At 33.6% G+C, this 27,922-nt stretch overlaps 1 protein-coding gene across 1 annotated transcript; it reads left to right on the forward strand.

Moving 5' to 3' along the window:
• The first annotated feature begins 607 nt into the window (after window positions 1–607).
• On the forward strand, window positions 608–27,922 carry LOC115441166 (glutamate receptor 1). The gene is made up of 14 exons (XM_037444139.1): window positions 608–852; window positions 1,639–1,788; window positions 6,152–6,358; window positions 6,502–6,609; window positions 7,763–7,988; window positions 8,172–8,254; window positions 12,818–12,985; window positions 14,143–14,274; window positions 15,084–15,172; window positions 20,810–20,963; window positions 21,359–21,534; window positions 26,544–26,658; window positions 27,005–27,280; window positions 27,884–27,922. The coding sequence occupies exons 1-14, from the start codon at window positions 631–633 to the stop codon at window positions 27,920–27,922; spliced, it is 2,145 nt and encodes a 714-aa protein (XP_037300036.1). The 5' UTR covers window positions 608–630.

A 27,922-nucleotide genomic window follows, 5' to 3' on the forward strand; every position in this document is an offset into this window, starting at 1 on the left:
TGTCAACACTATGTGTCTTAATCCTTAATCTTCAAAATATAAAAACACAAATAAAGCCGCATTTAGTCGAAGCAATTATTGTTAGTAATAATCGTTAGAAGATTATAGTATCATACAGTTCAGGCGCTGACTATAACAAAAAAAAATATCATACGATTTGATATATAAGAATTCAGTGAGGTACTTCCTCGTACGCTGCAACATGATGACATTGTTTTCTCGAACGCGGGAGTATCGCATATTTTTTTTTAATATCAGGCGAAAGCCTCGTTTATAAGTATTGTTTAGGACAGGCAAGTATTGCCTATCAGAGCAGTTCAGAATTGCCTCAGACGAGGCAACTGTTTATGTCCTTTCAAGAATCGCAGGTGCGAGGCTAGAAAATTGCTCCATCCAAATAAATCTTTATTCTCCATTTAATATTCACGCAGATTAACTAACTTTATTTATTACAGAATTGTTTTAATATTGCCTCTAGAAGTCCCAAAATGCAGCATTACCATAATCCGTTATTTAGTCACTGGACAATACAAACAGACATGTTAATAACCATGACGCTAGAGTATATTAGGTTAAAAAATATATATTTCACTGTCAGGATTACTAAGGCTCCAGCAGCTCTACCAAACCATGCAGCCGGGCCGGACTGCGTTCCGAATCTCACTCGTGAAGCGGATTAATAACGCGTCAGATGCCATGGAATTCTTGTTAGCTTTGGAACAATATGACCGCTGGGGAAACAAACGTATAGTACTTGATTGCAATGCGAAAAACGCCAAAAGCATATTGGTGGAGCATGTACGAAAAGTGCAATTGGGGCGACGGACATATCACTACATGCTGAGTGGCCTGGTGAGTATGATTTGTGTATTTATTCTATTGACACGTTTTTAGGTTCAGAAATAGATATTTAGGTAAGTATATTAATGAGGATGCTAATTGATGGTGAAGGAAAACATCATGAGGGGAATACCTAAGAAGACCTCCATAATAATTTTGAAGGTATATGAAGTCTTCAAACCTGAACTAGAAATAGCCAGGCCTAAAAATCCTCGTATTAGTAGAGAAGGCCCGTACCCATTAGAGCAGCAGTAAATAATTCAGAGTTAATATTCTTATTACATAATATATAAATAAATTTTATAAGACGCTTTACAAAGGTTTGAAAGCAAAGTAGACACTTCTACTTATTATATCATGCTTAACGTTCCAGGTATATTTCTAAAATCATAAAATTTCGCAGGTTCCATTCTCGCTACACAAATTTTGGCGATGGTAACAGTTGCATAAACAAAATGATTTTTTAGTTTTAGCATCAAATCCAGCAACCACTATATAGACTTAAGACTTCCAGTATTATATTAAATGTAAACGGGTGCAATAGCACGCATTATATATAAAACAATTACATGAAGTTTAAAGTTATGAAACTATGCTCGTACTAAGAATCTCTCTTATGAAGGAAAGGTGAATTTTTTTTTATTATTTTATTTGCCACACCATAATGGTAATCCTATTTTTGTCGTTACCATAAAATGTATTGTCATTTAAAGCACCTTACCTGTTTTGCAGACAGTATAAAAGCAATTATAGGGCTTTTCTAATTAAAACGTGGACTTAAATCGTTTGCGTTAACAGGTTATGGACGACCATTGGGAGAATGAAGTAACAGAGTACGGTGCAGTCAATATAACCGGGTTCCGCATCGTCGACCACAGTAGGAAGATTGTACGCGATTTCATGGACGGTTTGCGGCGAATGGACCCCCGGTTCAAAGGGACTATATCGGTAAGTACGCGCTCATTCTTGCTAAGTGCATGGCCCCATATATGTATAAAAATTGCATGTGATTACCAGGTTAGATGACTAATTTCTTTGTATCCATCTAATTATGAAATGGTCATCGAATAGGTGTTGAAAGGGATTTTGTAGATGAAATACAGTAAATATTTTAATGACTGCCTTAACCTCAACTTGGGATTGGTGTAGCACATTTTTTACGCCTATTGTAGAACAATTTAATTTACTCTTTACGATCGGTCAGAAATCCTGTAAATGCAAATCGTTTTAAAAAGAACTGAGTAACTTTTGTCCCACCTTCAAATCGAACTTATAACCTATAGATAGACCGTGTACTGTTACTAGTATAGAGAGGCGACATATACTTACAGCAGATAAGAAACGATACATAGTTACTTGAATAAAAGAAAAATTGGAATACAATAATCCAAATACATTTTTCCTATCCGTCGTTCTATAACTTTACCCTAGCTTGCGTACAAGACACCGTTTGCCAAAGAAAGGTCGCCTTTAATGCTTTAATCGTAATAGTAATTTTTACTTGCTAATGCAAAGCAATAATTTTTGCTCGGATCTGTTGTCAGGAGCTGACCGCTAAAGTTGCATAAATTAATAATAGTACTAGTTTTGTATCGACAGTTTTTACAAACCTTAATAATTATGGTCCCAACTCTTATAATTATTAAACATAGTATTTACTCAACTGGTGAGTATAGTATAGACCTTTACTGTACATGCATGAATTTAGTAAATTGATCAAAGCAACATTAAGTATAATCATAAGCTTAACATATAATATAATGGGTTTAACATTGGTTAAAATCCGTATTGCTTTTATTGTAATGGACGATTCAACAGCCAAAACAGTAATCCGCCATTATCCGCATTTTTTATTTGCGGTTTAACTGAATGTGTAATTTTGTACAATTAGTGTTTAGAAAAAAAAATTATTGAGAATTTTAAATTGAGATTGAGAACTCCCTTATGTTAACTTAATTCTTTTACTTCCACTGAGTTTGTGCAAAATGTATATAAATTCTTTCAACAATTTATATAGATATGAAATCTTTAGTGAACTTGTTCTGACTAATTCGCCTGGCCAACACCGGTTAACTATACTTAACACTAAGGTATTTTATAATAGCGTTTCCGTTTTCAATTCACACACCGCAAATATGTATTATATTTTACAAACTACAGACATAAAGGAGAAAAGAAGAAATATGTATGTATAAATTCTATAGAAAAGCCGCAATTCAATTTGGGGAGACCATTGACGTATATTCTACCGAAGTACATAATATATATATCGGTGGGTGAGACAATTTCTACAAGGTGGACGGACGACCTGGCTAGGCTCGCAGGAAGTCGCTGGATGCAGGCCGTTTCCAACAGGTCGACGTGGAGATCCTTGGGGGAGGCCTATGTTCAGCAGTGGACTTCCTGTGGCTGAGATGATGAGACAATTTTTGGTTGATAGATTTTTCTAAATCGAAATTGTGCAATAAAATAAAAAGGAGGATTTATTTTTCCATCCAGTTCGCTTAAAAATGTATAAAGATACGCATTCGCGGAACAGTGACGTAAATGTAAAACAATTAAAAGATTAAATATTTTACTGTTTTTTTTACAACCTTTTACAAACATTGTCATGTTCATGGTTATTAAATCTGCAAAATTTCATTAAAGCAGTACAGGAGCAATATGCTTAAAAAGTTAAGGAATTGACAAAGACCGAAAATCGAAATTTGTTCCTTTTAACTCAAATTTGTCAATGTTAAGCGACAGATAATTATACTAATATTTAATGAGAAATATATAAAATATGAAAAAAAAATAATTGACATTTCATTTTTTTAACTCAAATGTTTATATTTTATGATACTAGCTCTAAAATTAGGAGACCTAAGTAAATATATTTTTTTTAAAACTCAGATATTTCCCTTCATGATTTTCACTTTGAATTTTCTTTAATTCTAAAACGACGGAAGCACCAAATGACGTCATATGTACGGCTCAAGACGCAATAACCTTTGCTTTGCAGTAAAATAGAAGTGAAGAGACAGTCTTTTTATTTCTCTCTCTCTGAAAGTGACAGTTGTGACGTATCTATTGTAATATTGACATCTGACATTGACAACTCACGGTGTCTTAGTTTTTTTAAAATAAATGATTTGTCGACCATGGAAGTACTTTATTCAACCGTATGTATGACGGCATCAAACATTTTTCAGTTTTTAATTTTATTCTTTGAAATTAAGAATTTATTAAAATTGTTACAAATTCATAATCGAACTCAAAGTAGAAAAATTAATAATCGATATTTTTGTTTTAGATATGTTTACAAATAATACCAAACTGAGTCCACCCCTTGACCACAAAGGTTACAAAGTCTTCGAAACGTCGAAAGAAAAAATTACAACATATTCATGAAAAGTTTTTCCAAAGTCATCGCTTATTTCTTCAAATTTTTCAGCATAATTCGAAAATGACTATCTGAAAAAACAATATTGAATGACTTAATACGTCCTTCAGTAGTTACTTTAAAGGTCATTAAAATTCAGTCATTGCAGTTTTCAACTTAATTGTTTCCAAAATAATATTTAACGTTTCAATCACATTCATAGGAATCTTTGTTGCGAATTGAACCTTCTATTTGGCTTCCTGTTTAAACATTTCGGAATGTTAAGTTTTTCTGCTTATTTTTGCCATTTCTGATTCAGCCGGCTTTAATCCGTTATTTCAGGAAACACTTACCCTAAAAAGAGCAGTTCCATTAGCTTTATATATTGTACCGGATTTTATTATTGCGAATATTCGATGTTTATTAATTTCATATTTCTTTTAAGTTTGGCAAGGTATTTGTAATGTTTTACATATTTTTATTAAATGCTGTTACGATTGCATATATATTTTTTGTCGCTTAGTAGGTATATTTTGATGTGTTAAACCTTAATATAGATTAGGAGAAATAACCTTTTGAAGTGAAGATTATAGAGCCGTGCTCTAATTCAAGTTTTAAATTATTTAAACTCAAAATTTTTCATATTACCGATATATCTATCACAGGACTTAAAAAAATCTTATTTTATCATACTACATAGTACTAGATAGTCACTGTAATGTTTTCAACCAAAAAAAGATTTAGGAAGGTAAATAGTAGTACAGCGTTCGCATAATGACATCTAGCAATCCTCACAGTTTCGATCATGTATCGCACATCTTCCTAGCCTTAAATATATTAGTGAAACAAAAGCAATTTACGACAAGCCGACACATAAAGTCCCGTACAAGATGGCGGTCGGAATCCAGCGTTCATGAAGAAAATTTTGGCGTAAAGTAATAACGCGTTTATGTAGATTTCACTAACTTCCGCATACCCTAATGAAACCATGAGTGAAGTACCTCCGCATAAATTATTATTCCATATTATGATATTCCCTTTTCTGAGTACACTTAGGGCTTTTTCGTGTTTAACATGCACCCAAGAGAATTGTTTCAGAGCGAAGTTAACTCATCATTGTTGAACATTGTGGAAATATACGTACCGACTCGGCGATAAGCGGAATACAGATTACCCGAGAATTACCCAATCGGAAGAAATATAGAACATATTAATTTGCTATCACACTTTGTTGAAGTTTTGTTCACAATAAGCGATTATATTTATTGTACTTTTTTAGAACTTGTGTACACGTTTAGGGTATATACTATCTATCAAGAGGGATTATCAGGTATACAGGTTTCCTCACATTGTTTTCCTTCACCGCTAAAGCAAGCAATAATTTACAAAGTATACACATATAATTTTAGAATAGTTAGAGCTATTACCGCTATTTTTAGCCTTTAAAAACGATTCAATTAGACAGGAGCTAAACTAGAACCAAAACTATGAAGATGTTCCTCGCCTAAACGGGGCAAGTATGTAGGACTTTATAGTAAGTAGTTCAGGAATTGTTGAATCTAGTCCTGAGAAATGCCTTGCATCTAGTTAGAGAAGTACTAGTTTGAGAATTTTGACTACATTTAGATCGTGCGCCATTCTATATGCTATGTATGTATAAAGTCATCAACGATTTATCTAAATAATATACTATATGCTGAAAGTCATTTTCAATTACAGTATATATCGTAACCTCAACATAAATAAATAAATTAACCTCAACATCCACCGGAAAAGTACAGGAACTACTTATAAAGTTTAAACTATCATTTGTAACGACGTTATAAATATTACTGCGCAAGAAACTCCACGTTTAACCAAATATATTCCCGAAGTTTATAGACACTTAATGCATATAAGCTTAGCATATACATCATCCTAACAATATACTCTGTTTCTTGCCTTTAGGCCGAAACAGCTCTTATGTACGACGGCGTTCAAGTCCTTATGGACGCTCTTGGAAGACTTTGGAGAAAGAAACCAGACGCATTCCGAAGCGCCTTACGTCGAGCCGCGGGACAAGCGAACTCTACGAAAGTCATCGACTGCAACCCGGGCAAGAGTTGGGTCGTTCCGTTTGAACATGGCGATAAAATTTCACGGCTGATCAAAAAGGTAATAACTGCAGTCGATATAAGAGTCAATTTCTCTTGATATAATTGAACAACATTGTGAAACCAAATACTCGAATAATTTATATTGTTAGATTGAAGTTTATTAATCAATTGCTTATTGTACATAAATACTATTTTTTGTAGACGGATATCGAAGGTCTAACAGGAAACATTTCTTTTAACGAGGAAGGTCATCGATACAATTTTACATTGCATGTTGTTGAAATGACTGTGCAGAGCGCCATGTTTAAGGTAAGAAAAAAAAATAGCCATAAGATGATCGAAAATTGTGATGTCAATAAATGATAGGATGAAAATTTTAAATGTTTAACTAAACGATCGTTAATAATTAATTTCATATCACTCAGAGCCCTGTATCCAAACTTTCAAACAATATCATGTTAGAGATTATCTTCTATACGTAATAAACACAAACATATTGTCCCAGCAAACGTTTTTTGAACGGGTATCAAGTAAGTCGTCTCTACGAGGCAGAATCATTTTATAGAGGTTATTTCATTCCGTGCGAACTTTGCACATCAGTTAGCAGGTACTTTCGTCGAAGGTTAATTTTAACTTTATTTCACCCTACTCTTGCTCCACAACTCACTAATGATTTCTCGACGTCCATAAATCAATGCGTACAAACTTTTGGGACCATTCTTCCAGTCGCCACTCGGAGCAAGTTTTAAAATGTGCTATTGCCGAAAACATGTTTTAGCTTCATTATTTTAGTTTTAATTATACATTTTGGCGCTTTAACTTTTTAATTATAAGGCGGTTTTTTATAGTGAAATATGTATATATGAATTATTCATATATCACCGTACATTAATAGTTTATTGAAATCTTACGATTATAATATTGTAGGTCGCATTCTCTAAGTTGGGGCTGATAATTGAGTTTAGGGTTAGTTATTATTTTGTTTCTTATTTTAGCGACGAACGAAAACATCTTAAGATAACACCTACCGCGAGGATTCGAGAAGAATTTCCAAAGTATGAGAGGTTAACAATCTGCATTAGGTCGCCATAGCAAAGTATGGGCTAACGCGGGATAGGTATTGGGCATTTTATTACGTGTACTTACATGGCGGATATAAACAAACATAGAAACTCATATTCTTTTCTTAGTTTTAATTATACACGGAGTAAAATAAACGTCAAGTCGAAAGGAACTATGCCGTAAATGAAGAGGGAAAATCCGGTGTACCGACATAATAATATGTTTCCATTAAAGTAAAATAAATTAAAAATTAAGACGTGATTCGAAAGAAATCGTTCTGATCAGGTCCATACCCACATACTGCATAAGATCCCTTTATCGTTACTGGGCGAGATTCAGACACAAGCAAATTAGTATTAAAATTGACAATACCCAAACGAGCTTTGTTTTATATTTTTAGGTGGCCACGTGGTCAGATTCTCGCGGATTACAATTGACCTCATCAAAAGTGGTGCAGCTAAAATCCCCAGCCACGTATGAAACAAACAGAACCTATATAGTGACTACAATACTGCAAGAACCTTATATGATGCAAAAATTAGCAGAATATGGACAGAGGGAGGAGCAGTATTACGGCTTCTGCAAAGACCTTACGGATCTGATTGCACGAAGACTTGGCATTAAATGTCTGTATTCTCTATTTTTACTTTTTAGTTGGACTTTAAAGGAGGTAGATTTAGTTATATGATGAAACAGTTGATAATTCGATGCTGTAACATATATTTTATGAATATAAATTAGAATTTGGTGACATTGCGTTATATTATCGGTATTTAGAATATTTAAAATTTCTGTGATTTTTTTGTTAGATGAACTGAAAATAGCCAGGGAGCGGAAACATAAACCCGAAAGCTTTCCAGGGGATTGGCCGGTGGACGAAATAATTCGGAAGGTGAGTGAGTAGAATAATTAATCTCCAGTTATTTCAAATGCATTATATTTATTGAACGGTATACTAAAAAAAAATATATACAAATTATCGATTTTAATTCTACGCTTTGTCTAAGTAATGTTGCCTAATTATAATTTTGTGTAAGACTAATTTTACATTGATCGAACATAAAAAAAAGAACCAAAAAAGCAAAAATATTCTTTTAACAATTTTTTTACTATATTCTACAACAGCTTTTGCTTTCAAATATATTTGGGCATACGAAAAACATCCTAAAATTGGAATAATACTGAGCTCATTCTGTATAGATCGGAACATCGATAATAATTAATCAATTTTATAAAGGTAAAATGTAGGTAGATATTGTAATTGTTTACTTTTCCTTTGGCCAACACCTAAATACATCACCCACCTACACACCATTTTTTCCCGTGGCCATGAAGGCTGCAAAGGCTTCGAAACCTCGAAAGAAAACCGAGTTTACTACTTTAATTTAAATGTATTAAATTCGCGTAAACATAAGAATTCTCTGATATACTATTTAAAAATAAATAATGTTAATAAGCGTTAAGTGAATGATGTCAACAGACTGCTTTAAAACAATGAAACAACACATTCCATAATGAATGGCAAATTATAACAGTTTCGGTGGCACAGATGTTATTTTTCATTAAATACAGAAAACTAGACGTGTCGCACCTCAACCACATTAACTTTCGAGTTAATACACATAATACCTACGTTACAACTCGCGCACGCTATATTCAATGTAAATACGTCATAGTATTTTCGCCAGTTGCATCAACATTCAACATATTAGTTAATACTGGTTATGGATACAACATCATCAATATCTATTCAAACGGTTGATGGTTATTATTGTATTATTAATGTGGATGTTGTTATGAATAGACATTTGTATGCTTTATTCTCCGATGCTTTGTTTCCATTCTGATGTAAATAGCGTATGTACAGAAATTTGGTACACAATTTAGAGGTAATGAAATGACAATTGAATGAACAATTGCGGTCCTTAGCAAAATTATGAAATATTGGATCTTTGGTCTATCCCAACTAAATAAATTATAAGATCAACTAGCAGAAATATTCATAAATTATCATCAAGCGATGATTCACCAGACTATGAGAATGAAGGAACAGGGAGTGCACATATCCACTACAATATCTCCTGCGCACCTAGCTGTTCTCCGTCGAGATTGGCCGCCGTGGCCAAATTCGGCTAAGAGAATTTCTATCACAAATAATTTTGTAGGAACAATAAAAAGATAAAGTGATAATGCCGTGGTGCAGTGAACAATGGGGTGTTGAGCAACTTCTGCATCGTGCCATTGTTATAATTAGGTATAATTGTATTAGCTGCCGAGGTGTCATCATCTTTCGTCATTCGACATTATTGGACACCACTCCACTTACCATCAGGTATAGTGAGGTTATTTACCCGAGCACGTAAAAAAAGGAATATAAAAAAAATCAGGCAAACTTTACTAATATTCTCCCTACGTTGAACTTGACACTTCGATTACTGAACTGCGTCTCCCTGAGATAGTATATAAAATATTATATAATATATTACAAAGGGAATACCAATAGTTCCATCATGCTAAAAAAATTTGCACCTCCATTAGCATACATACAAGTTCGCAACATTCACCGTACGGCACATCGGTCCACAAACGCCTCACCGGAAAGTACCCCCCTTTGTCAAAGGCATAACCCATACCTAGTATCTCCTTCATACGTTATATAAAAAACCTTACCAGGTTACATAAAGAGGGCAGCAGCACTGCTGATGTGCGTTCTGAAAAGCTTAGCAAAAGAAAAAACAAAACTCAATACACCAAGGGCTACATTTATGGGGTATTTCGCAAGATAAACAAACATTTCCGGACACCGAAAGGTCTTGTGGCAATCATCAAGACCTACGAAAAGTTCTCAATCGGATTATCATATATTAACGGGCCACGGAGCTAAGTGGTTCCAGTTTAATAGCGCGTCACAGAGCGACGTGGATCATAACAGACGATTCGAATTACTGAACATCAAGCACTTCAAATATTTGTACGGCGCGCCGTTTTGTCTACTGTCAGCAAATAAATTAATATATTTCCACCAACAATTTCGAATTCACTCTGGTGTTTGCATTTAAATCACTATATGAAAATATTTATTCAACGACACCAAATATTATAACTAATAGAATATTAACGTGTAGAGTATTGAAATACAATTATAACCTTTGTACATAGATTCAACAATATAATATAGCTCTTACAGATGCAGGTCGAAACAATTGCGATGTTCTTTAGCTATCGAATGTAGGTCAAGAGCATCTAAAGTACCTATGTAATAAAGAAGGATAAGAACTTCGGCTATATGTTCCTAAATCCCACAGAATAGGTAAATACCTAAATACATAAAACCCAAATGGGTTCAACTGAAAAATTCGGGACAGTCTGTCTAAGCTAAGTGAATATTAAGATCTTCGGAAACGCATTATATTGCATGAAAAATAATATATTGTTTTGATAATTGATAAATAAATAGTATTGCTCTTGTGAATCGTACACAATAAACATTTAAATACAATAGTTGTCATTTATTCATCTGCACAATTTGTTTTGAAGTCTCCAAATGTTCCGACACAAAATCATATTAACGAAGTAAAGCAAACAAAAGACGCGGTTTATGTCTGTCTAAGAGATATGTTATGACACATATACGGACTTAATATAATAACTCCGCGCCAGACCAACTTTACGACTCACACGTCGAAAAATATTATGACCAGTGTTTCGACACAAAACAAGACACAGAATAAAAAAAAAACCATTGACGTTTAAAGAAATACAGGATTAAATCTTGAATCTTAGAATGGAAGCACGTACGTAAAAAGTAAATCTCTATTCTATTAACCGCTGCAGTACAAAGACTGAAGTTTGCTTGAAAGGATTTGTTCATCGAGATAGAATAATACAGTTTATTGTGATTTCGATACTTACAGAAAACTTATGCTATGTCACCGAACACTGCAGAGTTTTTACTCCAAGCCAACCTCAAAGGAATAAAAATACACTTTGGAAATGAACTCATAGAAGCGAGATGGTACATTATTCCGCGAAACAGTAGTAAAAATTCATTTTTTTTTTCTCGTCTCCGAGGCAGAAAATGGACGAGGGCCGTTGAAAAAGTGTCACGCGCCCGGTGTTGCACATTTATCCAAATTCACGAATGAATTCTGTGCGGCAAATCTCGTAACTTTTTACTTTCCACAATGAATAACGATCCTGACATAATGAGAGCGGTGGCCACAAGGTAGGTGACGGAGCAGCACGAACGAGCGGAGCTGTAGCCTCCCGCGACAGAACCGTGCCAAGCTCCAACAGATACTCTCCAACTTTATTCCCTTAAACCTGTCATACTAGATACTTTTGTGTTAACCAACTTTGTCGGTGACGCTATAATACTATTTTGTGGAACATCGTTTAGAAGAGTATGTGTGTCCGTATTTTAAACAGAGTCTGGTCTCCGGACATTTTCGTCTTATTTAAGAAGACGGCGCAGAAAAATCTCATTATACGCTTTGTATGATGTATCTACATTCAAAATATCAAATATGCTGTTAAATAGATAATTGTAAATTTTAATGCTGATAATGATAAAAACAGAATACTTTAAATTTAAATTACCTATTCTTGAAATTTATTAATCATTTTTAAGTATATTTAAGTAATTATTTCAAACTTTTTCGGCCTTCCACTGATTAATTGGTTAATAGACCATCATATTTCTATTGGAGGGATGTGTTAAAATGTAAATCGTAATTCATAATATATTTTCTGTTGCAAATCTACTAATACTTGTAGTTTTATACTTTACGTCGTCACAAATTCCCCGTTAAATATAATCTGAAGAATGAGATAAAATAACAGCGGCCTTACAGAGTCTGTTTATTGAGTTCCAAGCGTATTATTTCAGTTGTGAAGGTAGTATAGTAGAGTTAGGTGTGTTAACTTTAAGACGTAATTCCGCCGAGGATCTTACTTCTAATAAGATATTCTTTTCACACTAGCCTCTGTGTCTCTATTTTGTTACTTATTATGAATTTGTTATTAATATTTTAATATGTACCGCGAGTGTAATAATAATTTTAATATCTCTAGTAATAAGTTTACTTAAACTGAATACACTTTAAACTAAAATAGTATTTTAGTTTAAACGCAGCATCTTATCGATTATGAAACGTGTTAATAAAACAATCTCAATTCTGAGTAACATTTAAATAGACATTTGGAAAATTCTTTTTTATCTGAAAGAATGTACCTCCAGATTGGGCCCATAGTTTTTTTTTTTAACGAGATTGCCTACGATAATATGATTATAAACCTCTCTGTCGCCAAATATCGTAAATTGACTAAAAACCTGATACGTTTGTATTTGTCATAAATAATACGTCTAATAGTTTTTTTGAGATTCAAACCATATAGGAAGCTAGGTGAGTATCGCAAATGTTAAATGTGTTCTGATATCTATTTTGAAATTTAGGAAGCCGACATCGTCGTAGCGCCTTTGGCAGTTACGCCAGAAAGGCAACGTGTTGTGGATTTCAGCGAACCGTTTCTCTCTGTGGATGTTCCTATACATCATAAAAGGACGCCAAAGCAACTAACGGACACATTCAGTTTTCTAAGACCACTGTCTAAAGAAATATGGGTGAGTGTTGTGCATTTTTAAGCCGTTTGCCTTTGTTACGCTACACGGTAGACGTTACAAATACTTGATGAATTGCATTGACTATTTAAATTAATTTCTTATATACTTTTTTTATATGAATTTAACGTTTTTAATAAATACATACTTAATGTTATGCATTATATTTTACGTCCACAGACATTAATTGTTGTTTCTTCTTGTGCTTTTTGGTTATAGTAGTTATCATCATAACTTTATCCATATTAGGCGAAAACGTCAGAATCTAAAGAATGAATACATCATAAGCAGATCACGGTTAACGTTATTCGTGTGTACAAACTAAACAACAACTATTGAAGAAAATGCTAAATAAAAGTTAGAATCTCTATCTCCACAAGTGACTTTACATGCCGCCTCGAGCGTATCCAAACATTTTGCCGATAAAACCACGCTCATTTCGTGTACGAGAATGTATATGACAGTTCTAAGACATCGATGCACTGCTATTATGATATGAAACTTTGCATGTTCGTGTATAGATAATGATTATGCCATTCGAATGTTTAAGTTTACAAACAAAATGTGGTTGTTGTTATACTTACCTGGTATTAGTATGGAAATGCGTGATATTTACATGTTATTTTGAACTCGGTGCGGTATATTAAGGAAAACCAGAGGCTAGACTTTACAGTAGGCATATTAGATTTGAAGGTTTTTGTAAAATGTCGCTTTATTAAGTTTTTAATATTTACTTCGAATTTATAGGTATACTGACTCTTTGTTTAGTGCAATATTGAAACCCAAAATAAGGGAATTTGACATAATTACCAAAATTTTTGTCTCACTTATTATCAAAATATACATTACGATTAATTTTTATATGCATGAGCAAAACCACAAAATCAAAAAGTTGCAAAGCGTCATATAACTATTACAAAGTCGTTGAGGATTGATTTTCAAAATAATATGAAATTTTATAAAATTGAATTTTTTGGTGCTTATATATTATAATATTATTATCCCTACATGCCGCGATAAATAAATAGTACTTAAATACTAATACTAAACAACCATTTATTTAATGAAATAATAACATATTTGCGCGAATTATTAAGCTTAACTTACAGTGGCGATGTTATAGTAATTGAGTCAAAGTAAAACAATATTTCCTTTTACAGTTATGCGTGATCTTCAGTTTTTTTGCTGTCAGCATTGTACTATTCTTGGTCTCAAGATTTTCACCACACGAATGGCGGTCGATCTCTATATCGGACACTCATTTAGACCACCCCGTAAGCAGCACTAATGAGGTATTAGTAACTTCTTAATAAATAAATATAATTATTGATTACGAAAATGCGGCCATAGCCTAGTTGGGTGTGGAACGGACTGCCAAGACGGATGTCCGCAGGTTCAAATCCCAAGGGCACACACCTCTGACTTTTCTAAAATCATTTGTGTATTCTTTGTGAATTTATCGTTCACTTTAACGGTGAAGGAAAACATCGTGAGGAAACCTGCACATCTGAGAAGTTCTCTATAGGAATTTCAAAGGTGTGTGAAGTCTACCAATCCGCACAAGGCCAGCGTGGTGGACTAAGGCCTAATCCCTCTCAGTAGTAGAGGAGGCCCGTGCCCAACAGTGGGACAGTATATAATACAGGGCTGTTATTATTATTATTGGGACTATACACGTAAAGCTGCACACCGAGCTCTGTGGGATACTTTGAGAGAGGCCTATGCCCAGCAGTGGACTGCAACAGGCTGTTGATGATGATCATTAACTATGATGAAAATTCCAAAGTATACGAAAGATAATATAAGAAAATGTGAGATCTTATTTAAATTATTGAATGTACTTTTACATAACTAATATCAGTCAAGCGTTAAGCTCAACTGCTACTTACGCTAATCTGATAAATTTCAAGTGTCCGTGGTCAAACTGCATTAGATAGCATTTAACACTATTAGTGCAACAATGGGGCCATCGGTAATCATCAATAAAGGCAATAATTCAAGTAAATTATATAACTAGTAATTCTTTATTATATATTTTTTTAATATAAGCTTCATTATAAGCAAACTGAAATTAATTTGACCGTAATATTTTATTTTTTAGATCATATTACACAATGAATTCAGCATATGGAATTCATTCTGGTTCTCTCTCGGGTCGTTCATGCAACAAGGTAGCGACGTAGTGCCGAGGTAAGGATATATTTTTATTCTTTTTTGTTGCTGTACGCATAGTGTTGTTTTGTTTGTAAAACAAGCTGTTAACACTTTCAACGTGATTAATGAAAATGCTGGTGTTGTGATTCGTTGTTGTCCAATCCATTATGATTTGTTTGACGTTTAGTAACACTCTACCTAACTAGAATTACAAGTAGGTTTATATCTTCTAACGTATATTAGGCCAGCATGGTGTTTAAGAGCCAAATTTTGTTACCTTAGAAAGCTGGTGACTATCAATCGGATGGTAAGTATAATGCACACCCTTAAATACAAACTGATCATAATCTATCTAATACAACACGAATATTTACTTAAATTTTGTTATAAATACAACATATTAAAAATTTTAATCACGAAATCAGATTTTACTTGGATGATTTGAATGCAAATTTCACGTCGATTAACTAAGTATCGTCTTTACTTCACATTTCTTATATTAGTTGGTTATGTTATAATTATTCATAGTAGGTTTGAATTACATTAAGGATAAAGGAAACGTTGTCCTAGTATTGTTTTTTAAGATTATACGGTGACATAAAATTAATTGCCTACTTGTAAACTTATAAAAAAAAAATACCTAGGTACCGCACACGACGTGGGTTTGACTCTATTTCCTACTGAGGTTTGATATTGCGTTCTATATTTCAAAAATCATATTATATTTATGTTGCTATTGTTATATTACCAATTGAAATTGCTAAAAATTTTAGTTTTGCTTTCAGAGATTTCACAATAATTACACGATACATAATGGACGAATACATCGCAATATGTGAAAAACCAATGTCATACGAAAATAACAATCAGGAAATGTCCAAACGTTGATTGTTACTCAGTATGGTTTTTTGTCATATATGATATTTGAAAACTGACAACTAATTATACGTTAAAGTCTTAAATGAATAAATAACTACAAGAAATAGAATACAAGGCAACCTAAATTTATTTATAAATAAAATACTATTTTTTTATAAAAATGATGTGAGAGACGCTATTTTTAGTATAACATTTTCTCTGCAGCTCTGTGAGATTTTTTCTTGGAACAGACCTCCCCACCGCACTTTATGGACTGAAGTGTCTTAGTATAATATCTGCAAGCCAAATTTCGTTCAATCCGTTCAGCTGTTTTTGCGTTTACTTCTAACAAACATCCGACCATCTCCACAAATATTTGCACTTTTAATATAAGAACGATAGTCGGTCTGGTTCCGCGTGTGTTACTGCTCGCTGCAGGGATTCTGTGTTCTGGATGAATTGTAGCGCATAGCACTCAGGGATAATATATTTTACTACTTGTGAAATCATTTTCGGATCCAAGTAGTCATTGTAGAGCTTCTGCGCGTTTGAACAAAGTAAAGCATAACCTCGTTTATGCAATAAATAATTTAAAATTTTACATTTTTAAGAAAGGATGTCTTCTACTTAATAATGCAATATTGGGATAGGTAGTGTTAGATAAGTACTTAAAGTAATATAATGGGTGAGACGCCCGCCCGCCTATGCACGTTTTAAGAAAAATAACATCAAGAAGCTTGCTAGTGTTCAAGCCTTTTAAGGCTCCTCCCCAGCAAGCGGCTTTGAGCAATTCGTTCCCTACTGGGCGGCACGGGATTATGTAAAATATTATAAATAATTTCTTAAAAAAAAGCAACTTTATGTCATTTTGAATTTTTTCAACTTCATGAATTTTCTTCTTAACATGTCTGTCTACGTATATAGCGATGATTGCAAATTGAAATTATGTATATGGATTAAATAGAATCAACAATTTTAGTTGCATTTGCATTATGAAATGAAAGAAACCAATAGAATTAAATTCTAACTAATCAAAGTAAAAATAACGTATTGCAGAAATATGACGAATAATTTTTTCTATACATATTTTAAATTTCAAATACAGAGCTTGTAGAAACACGGTTAGCGCGCCGTTTTTCTGCGCGGCGGGCTTTAAGTAATGCGGTCAATATAAAAGCGATGCAGACAATGGTATTCTAGATTAAATTCCATGTCTTGAATAAAATCGCGCTTACTTGATACACGGGCTTCGTAGGTACATAAATTATATTGTATACGATACTGTCGGGTGTAAAAGAAAGCACGATAATCACCTTGTTACGTCTACCGATGTGAGATACTGCGAGTAATAAAATTACTTATCTGTACTCGCCTCTTTTGTGAGAGTCGATTATAAAATGTGTCGGGAAAAAAAATCCGTGCGAAAATTACGTCATAATTTTGATAAACGTTGCAAAGTTCTTTTATGTTGCGCAATTACTTTTGTATTTTTTGTTGTTTAATCGATATCTACATCAGGGAAAGCTCGGTAAATTTATACTTCATTATTTTAGTTTAATAGGTAGCATAGAGTGAGACCAACTACACCTGAGGGTACCTCTGTATACAATTATGCCGGCCTTTTCAAAACCGGGTTTACAAAGGCTGATCTCATGACGCAACACACTTACGTGGTTCACTATGGCAGGTTTTACACCTAGTGTGCGTTGGCCACTATCTGGACAGATACAAAATATCCAACTGCCAAATTTTTTTTTTAAATAAGTACCTAAACTCTGGAAACAGAACATCTCAAAAACCCTTGGCAGAACAAAGCGATATCATCTGGTCCGACTTAATAAAATGTATATTTTCTTCTACCTGAAATACAATTATGTGGTCTTGCTGAATTAAGTTCTGAAAGGTTTATTTAGTATCTTTGAAATATGATTATCCGACAATATAGATATAAAACCTATAGGAATATATAAAAGTTTGGTGATTTACATCGAAGAGTGGACGAGACAAGCCTGTTCAGCAGGTTGTCTCTTAATTTTAAACATAATTCTAATTTTACTTTTTTCTTTTCAAAACCAAATTTCCCATTGAGTAAAAACACAAAATTGTATGATGAATTATACTTTGATTGCTCTGATATTATCTGGGCCTCACTTAGAAGCAACATTAATTTATTTAATCACTCCGCAAATGACTATACATATAAAGATTTTGAAACGAAATAATCGGGTCAATTTAAAAACAAATTTTTATTTATTATATTATGTAGTAATTTTAATAGTAGGTACTACCTACCTACTACTCATTTTTTTAGTATGCTGCTTGTCTATTGACTGCAGGGTTGGGACAATCGATTCATAAATTCGTTCATATTAAATATTAACGATTGGTATTGGAGACTAAAATTTAAAATAAAAGCAGAAATAAAATATTAATCTGAACTGAAAATAATCCCACAGAAAAATCCTCGGTTCAATAAACATCAATATTGAAAAATATCCGAAAATATTATTACTTAAGCCTAAAAGGCTTTCGTTATTTTACAGTACGCAAAGGCTTTCATCGGCTATTTCGACTAGCACTATACTTATCACAAGTCATTTTAATGTTAGTGCGTATAATTGTCAATATGCTTGTGTTATTTTTGTAATGAAAAGTGAGTAAAAAGTTCTAAATAAATGTGAATAAAAACGGTCATAATCATCTAAAATCTATATTTAAATAAAGAACAACTAGTCATGTAAGTATCGATCTTTGACGAGATCAACGTCCAAATTATTATGAAAGAAAGATATAGTATTATTATTTGATTCAAAATCAATGGTTTTTAAGCAAAACTCGGACCAAGATACAATAAAATCATAAGACAAAATTACCAAATAATGAGTTACATAAAGGCTTTTTATTAGTCGATATGACTAACACAAAGCATGTTTGACAAAAATGACGAGACTTACCCAGGTAACGAAGCCGCATTCTTATACAACTTACCATTGACGGAGTTCACAGAAAAAATTAAAGCTGTACTAATAATAATTACAAAATAACGAAAAATATACGCTGTTGGTCGAAATTACTCACAATGCCTTCTAGTGTTTAGGTCGTAAGACCGGTAAAACCAATAGAACCGTTCGCTACCACCACGTGAACAGTCACAGGAAAATCATAAATGAATGTGTCGACTTATTTTACAGCATGTGATACCTCAGATTTAAAATATACTTGAAAAATAATGATTACAATATACGTACTAAATATAAGTTAAATCATCTACACTATAATAATGAAACATTCTATGATATCTGCTTTAATGCCTCTATAATATATAATCTGTTGGAATGTAATGATAACAGTTCATATAAAAATATTACAAAATGAGAAATTACCATTACGTATTTCAGAGCGGATTTTCAAGGTTTAATGTAGCAATCTGCAAATGAAAAAAGAATAATAAACACAGCAAATAATTATGATCTTATTGGATGCATCGAATTCCGAAATGGCTGGGAAATACAGTACTTATCTCTGATAAAAGGTTTTAACAAAACTGTGTTGAAACATTTCGCTCAGGCAAAACAGATTTATTTTTCGAAATATTTGTCTAAAGAGTCGTGGATTCATTAAACGTACATTTACAATAAATACAATCAATAGCATAAAAAACACACACATAAAAAATATGACATATTGTTTTAATGACATTTTCATTAAATTTTCCTTATATTAAATGGACCAATTATATAATTTTTATATTTCAGTCAAATTACATAAATCATTTTTTATCGTTTACTTTAAAATAATAACACCCTAATTTTTATTTAACAGCATCGGGTACATAACTATGTACATTATCGTAATCCTTGTCAAAAGTTGAGAGGAGTTAAAGTATTGTAAATCGGTGTAGAAATGAGATATCGATAAAATTGTGAGATAGGAAGATAGATAACGTTAAGAGTAATCTTGTTGTATGTTTACCTAATTTTCTACCTAAACTGTTATCTATCAGATTATTATAGAGCAGGCCAAATAAAAAGTTACAAGTTTATTATCATGTTATGCTGCTGTATATTATCATGTTATGCTGCTAGTATATTATCATGTTATGCTGCTGTGAATTAGTTCACCTATAATATATTTTATAATTTGTTTTAAAATATGCATTGTTCTAGCAAATTATAATAATATGTCACCAGATTAAAATCTGATCACCATTAATAATCTACATTTAACAAGAGGAGAAGCACATGGATTAACTCCCGCCTTAAATTAAATAATTAGACTAAAGAGGAAACTAAATGCCCTGGGCCTTCAGGAATCTCACTCACTAGTTGTATGGAAGAAAGTGGTACTGACCCGATCAAGCAACCCTGTTTATGTAGTTCTATGAAGATTGATGTAACTCTCCCCCTTTAAAGTTGGTTGTTTGAAATAAAATAATTGCAGTCGGACGACAGAATCTAAAACCTTTATTCCACACAAAGAGAAGGTCAATTTAAATACTTGGTATTGTAACTTCGCAGAAATTCCACTGTGACCACTACGCAGAAGCGAGCACTATTACGTAATAAAAACTACTAAAACACGTGTTTTGCCTCAGCAGCTTCGTTGTATAAGTATGATTGCGGTGCGATCTCCCGATCGAATCCAGATCGGATAGAGACATTGGGATTTTCTGCTCAGTATCCACACGTAATCTGGTCCGGTAATAGACTCGTATAGGTAAAGACTTCAAATTGCTGCCGAAACACAGTTAATTCCTCTGCCTACCCCTAAAAGTAATAAAGGGAATTTATATAACCAATAATTTTTCTTGTCCAGGTCTCTATCAGGAAGAATAGTCGGCACCGTGTGGTGGTTTTTCGCCCTGATATTGGTGTGTTCATATACCGCTAACCTCGCGGCCTACCTGATCGTGGAACGCATAGCAGAGCCGACCCAATCCCTCAACTACGTCCACAGCCTGCATACTGAAGTAAGAACACATGCTCTTTTATGCAGGTAACACTCTTGATAGTTCCACGAAGAGATTGCTGCAGCGAATTGGTATTTAATATTAGCCCGCGTATATTTCTGATCTCTTAGTTATTTGTCTGTGGATGTTGTTAAATAGGCATAAGAAATTCGGCTCAACTTCACAATTTAAGGTAATATATCAGTCATACATCGTTTCTTCGTTATCATTTAGTTATATAGTATTTCCTTAGGGGTGTTTGCTTAACTCAGATATCATATCATTTTCATGCTAAATATCATAATAGGCTCCTAAACATATTATTAATTTCTTGGCACAGCGAGTTCCGCAGCTAATAACGTATAACAAAATACATTTTAATATGATTGAATTTAAAAATAATGCCGTTGTTTTAGATGACTCAATATTCTCGCAAGGATTTAACGAACGAAAAGACTTTTGACGCCAGCAGGACCGCTTCTACACATGTAGTGGACGCCAACGGTCACCCAGCCTGTGACACCATGACACGCGTTTGTCGCTATAAGAACATCAACTACGCCATTGCTACTTCAAAGGATTCGCCACTCAAGTAAGTAATACATTAACGGACCAAAAAAAAAGTATCGGACTATTTACACAGAAATCTTGCTGCCGAATAATCATCATCATCAGCTGCAGGATGTCTACTGCTGAACATGGGCCTTCCCCAAAGATTTCCAGATCACCCTGTTGCAAGCGGCCCGCATCCAGCGACCTCCTGCGACTTTTATGAGGTCATTAAATTATAAGTCATAAGGAATTATTGAAATCCGGTAAAAAATCAACAAGTTATAAGTCTTTGAATGTCAGTGGTAGGGGTAATTGACAAGAAACAGAAAAGAGACGACATACCCACATTTGACGTCATCGGGAATTACAACGCGTGCGAAAGAAAGAGTTGAAGCGATATCCCCACAACGCGCCCACTTCTGCATGTTGCAATATTTGGAATATGAATTACTAGCCCAATTTTTATGCAGTTTGCGCAGGAGTGCTTCTTTTTCGTATTATTAACCATTACATATAGATTAATGAACAAAATCAAACATAGGCCGGTTCCCTATTAAATTTCCATAACATGATAAACTTTGAGTTACTCACTAGGATTATTTATTCGAGGTATTAATTGCCATGCCACTTACATTTAACCAGAAATTATCAAAGTATGCAGCCATGTATATAGCTTTCATAACGTCGGCCTCTCTTATTTAATCAAACTACAATCGACGTGTTCAGTTATCCAGTTTAAAAGCGGTAAGCGAAAATTGAATGGTGACTGGCAAAGAGCCACTTATATTGTTATGTATTTTTAAACTATAAATTTGTCTATACAGACAACATTTTTAAAAAGCATATTTCATGAATGTATTACGAGTTATCATAAATGCCTATAAAAGATTCGCAGTTAGATAGTCCTACGTCGCCAGTTCCATTTTCTTAGCTGGCTTCTGGCTCGGCTGACACGCTGTCGCGTTTCTAGATAATATAACTGCACATTCAAAATACGGGTGCAAATACAATCTATCAGTCAGAATCAATATAAGATGTTAGACATGTTTGTATCATTTCTTACATATAGAACTGTTATTTCATATTACATTTTAAGTTTATGTCGAGTGATTGTTTGTGATTTTTGGGTTATATGTTCACGATCACCTACATACAGTTTAAAAAACAAAAAAAAACTCTCAGTGGTAAATTGAGCCGTATATTCATTTTGTTTGTCTAAAAACAACGGGATTAATTGTTTTATGAACTAAATTCACGTAGACATTTTGTCTTATATTTTTGCACGCATTGCATAGTTAGGGAATGTCATATATTCAAATACAATATGCGGTTATTTTAGAAGATACTTACACGCATATTCATTAACAATTATATAAGGACGCACGATTCATCCGAACGCAAAGTGTGTATTCCATAGATTTTTTGGCTTTCAGCTTAATTTATCTGACATCCAACTAGAGTAAACATAAAGGTATCTCAGTATTAACTAATCACAAAGCTTATTCTATCCACTCTTATGCACTTCGAAGTGTGACATGCCGAAAATACTAACTTTGTACTTTACATGTATTAAGTAACGTTTGTGATTTTAGGCATTAGTCTTACACAACCAAAATGTAATCAATAGAATTAGTTTCACACAATTTCCAAACGTATTTTGTTCTATAGATGATAATATTAAAAAGTTGAATGTAACATAAACATAAATAGTCACAAAAAGTCTATTCAAGCGCAAAGCTCAAAAAAATAAATATGCAGTCTAAAACGGACCAATTGTTAGGTTTGCAAAATTATTGTTTGTACGCAATGGTAGCAGTTTCTAATATCATTGAACTAATACGCCCGTGGTTTTAGTTCCAGTCTTATTTCAATTAAAAAGAGCATAGTGACTTTAAAATACAAAGAACAGGCAAAAATTTTCAAATATTTAATATTTTTTGAAATCCTTTTCGATCCGCAGAATAGTTTCATTACGTGGGGACAAGATCATCATAATTTTATTGTATGTTAAGTATGTGAATCGTTGAATTTTGGCTAATTTCAACGCTTTAAATACGTACTATACTAGAGAAATTATTTAGTGACACACACATCTTTAGTTTAAAGGAATTAAATGACAATCGTGCAATCGCAGAACTTTGTGTTATTTTAGATTATACTATTTTTTAATAAAATTTCGAATAATTTACGCACTGGTCTTCTTGTATTTCTACACTTTAGGTTCACTGGTAGAGAATGCCTATGGCATTAAGTCCGTACACCTTGTATGAAGTGTAAATCTTTACTACAGAACAGGATGTTTATCTTTCTGCCCAGATGTCATATGATGATCCCCAATTACTTACCATAAGCATAATGACGGTTTGTAGAAAAAAATACGTTTAATACAGTGCAATTCCATTTAGAAAACAAGTGTTATATTTTATATATTTTTACCACAATAATTGATTTACCAATTATAGTTTTAGATTTAAAATAATGTATTATAATATGTATGCATATCCGCTGAAAGACCGCAACAAACACGTACGAACCTATTTTATGAGTAGTATATTTGACGTTAATTCGAAAAGTTTCGCTCTATATGACGCAAATACACGTAACTATCCTCCCGAGACACCCCACAAGATTCATTTTAATTAGATAAACTAATATTATAATATGTAAAATATTTTAGCAAGCGTCTATTATATAAAATACAGAACAGTATAAAAATGGCTTTGCATAATGAGACTTTTTTCAATGTTATGACTCTGTACTACAATACAACGCGTTTTCGACGGCAAAATTTCCACGAACAATATCCACGCGAATACTCGCGATAACTACCAGTGGATGAACGCAAAATACGAGCACAAGGAAAAATGTAAACGGGCCGATATCAAAACGGAAAACCTAAATGGGCAGTGAACATCCATTTCTAAAGACAGGATGACAGTAAAAATAGAACAGGATGTAATACGTACATCGAGCACAAACTCTGGCGTACATTTGGAGCTAGAGGAGAGTTGCTAGTATCAAGCGAGATCTCGCCTATACGCGGTGCGCGCCGCGGTAATTCCCTGCTGAATACTGAAAAGTCGTAAATTTACATGGGACGTCGTCAGTAGGGAGGCGCTGCTCTCTACGTTTCAAATTTATACTACCCATTTTTATGGTGCACGATTTGCGGACGTGATTTTTGACAAGTTGAAATTTACATTTTATGTCATTGCGGGTTTACGATTGCGGTATATCGTATAACGGCAACGGGCTTTGTTATCATATTTGAGTACAAACAATACGTTTCACAGAGACCTGACTACATGATAGGTACTTTTTCAATCGGTCGTGATCTTTTATGCTTTCTTAAATGTTGTAATAAGATGTTACTGTTACGAGACTGAAAATTACATGATGAAGCTTTGACGTACTCCATAACAGCGCACCAAAGTTAAAAACATTCAGAATCCATAAAGATGAGTTCCATTTTATCTAGATATTAAATGGGTTTAAACAATCCCTCCCAGTGGCAAATTTGCACGTTCTTGTAACCCGCAGATCCACCGCATGCGAACACCCAAACCATGCGGGCAATCAAATGACGCAAATGGCTCGTCATATGAAAACCAAGAGAATATTTGAGCCCGAATACGTCTAACATACTTTACTTATAAAAACAATGAATACAAAGCTTATTTTAATCTTTTTAAGCCTATTGTTGAATATTTCTTGTCATAGGTATAGCAGCTATGATAAGAAATATATAGCTATGGTCAGAAAGCCATCAACGCTCTTAAGGCCCAATATTACAATGCATCTGGCAATTTCCGTCCTTGCGGTTGAGGACGATTTCTACCACAGCCTGTCGTAAGACTAATGGGGCAATCGGTTCTAGCAGATGCATAGTGGAGCGCTGTTGCGCCCTTCCTACTCTGTTAATGTATTTACGTTGTAGGGCAGTTATAGAGCCTGAGTCTGGGATTGGCTTATGACCTGCGAGGCATTATAAACATGTAATAGGGAGGAGGGAAACGGAATCAAATCATAACATGCGGTTTTAGGCACATTTACTATGAGTTAGCCGGATTGTTCACCTCAGACTCAGTCATGAATGCGACGAAACCCTGAAACTATTTAAATATTAAATAAAAATACTAGTATTTCTAATTAATACTTCCTGTAACCGTTAAAATTTTATTCGTGGTGTTACAAAATCATGGCTTAACAAGACATAAGCTCATGTCCGTGCTCTCCATGAGATTGGTGGGATGCAACTAGCGCACCTTCAGTTTACGAAGCTTATCGTCTCATAATGTATTGCGCAGATGTAGCATTAATTAAAATAAGGCGTTATCTACAAATATATTTTAAGAGGAATAAAACATTGTGTTGTTTTGCAAATTTTATTTCTGTCTTTCAGAGTCGTATATGATTCTCGTTTTAAAATTACAATGCTATTTGCAACTAATAGCGCTCCCGTCCTTGCCTTAAGTATAGGATAGTATTAATAAAACCTCTGATTATACAACAGTCTTGGCGTTTATAATTAGGTGGGTGGCATGCCCATCTCCTCACTGTGGTAAAGAACTTAAAGCCTCAAGTATCACCAGGTCTCATAATTGCCTGATAAAATAACCGCGATAAGAACTTACTTAACTCACTGAAATTCTCCTTAATGGATAAACAAAGTCAAACAACTACCTTAAGACAAACTATTCGTATTCTGTTTCGAGTTATAAACCACTGAAATATCTTAAGACGCAACAACCGTGTTTTGGCCTTGCTTATACATAGGTTGAGGTTAAACGAACTTAGAAGCGAACAAAGGTTAGAAAGACGTTCATAATAAAATTAATTAATATGAAAATCGTCTTAATTTCTATGAATGACTCTAGTAATCTCCACTACAATTAATAGTTAAAATAAAGTTATAAATAATGACATAAACCGTGTCATTTAAGCTTATTAATTTAGTCATGCATAGAATTTATTTATAGGTTCCTCGCGTGGATTATAATTTATAATATTTTCTTCAGTAATAATATCTTTTGTCGACTATTGTTTCAGAGAAGCAATAAATTTAGCGATAATACAGTTGAAAAAGGATGGTGTTATAAATAAACTGTGGGCTAAGTGGATAATGACCACGAAAAAATCTGAATGTGATGCGACTGGTGATGAGGTAACTAATATATTATATATGTATATGTACCTGCTTGCAGCGTTAAGCCATAGACTCTAAGTATAGACGTAGGTGTACTTCCCGTAAATGCTAATTACTAGTTATCAAATAAATATAAAGTTACGTTTTATTGCACCAAATTTTTTCGTATCTATAATTTTTTGCTTGATGTTAGAATCTGCACTATAGGACCAAATTTTTTATTTATGTTGGCAAATGATATAAAGATTTAGTTTCTACTCATTATTGGTCTATCAATTTAACAAAGTGAACATTATAAATGTATTTTCTTGAAAACAATACTGTCAATTATTTTTATTTCTGAATTATATCAAATCCTTTCCAGGACACGACAGTAAAAGAGATGACTTTGAGTCAAGTAGCTGGCATATTTTACGTATTACTGGGAGGTCTGGCACTCGCACTAGCTGTCGCTTTGATAGAATTCTGCCAGAATGGTCGCGCGGAAGCTGCTCGTGCCAACGTACCACTCCGTACAGCGCTACGTGCGCGCGCACGTCTGGCAACTGCTACCTCAGCGCGCGATCGCAAAACGCTACCACAACGCACCCCACAACGCGACCACGATAGACTCGGATGGAACGGCGCTGCTTTCGCTGGGGTTAGTAGTGCACATTCATATTTTTCTATCTCATTGTATCTCAGTTTTACAATAGAGGGTTAGAATTTCAAGGACAATAATTTTATTTATTTAGGTAAGGGTAAATAATGGTGAGGTCCAAATTGCTTACTAATTATGCCGTAGAAAAAAGCGAGTAAGTATATATGCATATACCCCCATTTAAAGCAATAGGTATTAAATACGAGCAAAACAATTTAAATGCATAATAGGGTAGTTTAGTGTATGTGAGAAAAATTCCAAAAATACATAAATAAGATAGTTTAATCAAAAAGCAATCGGAAAATATTAGTTTCAGTTCATAAAATTATAAAATATATTTTTAAATTCAATTCAATTTTGAGTTTTTAACCTGTTTAATATGCGAAACTAGTGCCGTCATGACATGACGTCATCAAGGCAGTAAACTACTTGAAGTGTCAATACGCGTTCACTTTTTCTAATTTATCGAAATAGACAATTTTTTCGGACAATAAATTTGGATCTTTCCTCGCAAGTTGTAACCAAGTTTTCCTCATAGTTTTATAAATTGGCACTTGAATTTACAATTTTTTGGCGTTTTTGCACTAGTATTCTTACTTTCAGGAACAATACATCAATGAAATGGATAGTAGCTCATTTTAA

The sequence above is a fragment of the Manduca sexta genome, chromosome 27, assembly GCF_014839805.1.
Source record: "Manduca sexta isolate Smith_Timp_Sample1 chromosome 27, JHU_Msex_v1.0, whole genome shotgun sequence".
In the NCBI taxonomy this organism is placed as follows: domain Eukaryota; kingdom Metazoa; phylum Arthropoda; class Insecta; order Lepidoptera; family Sphingidae; genus Manduca; species Manduca sexta.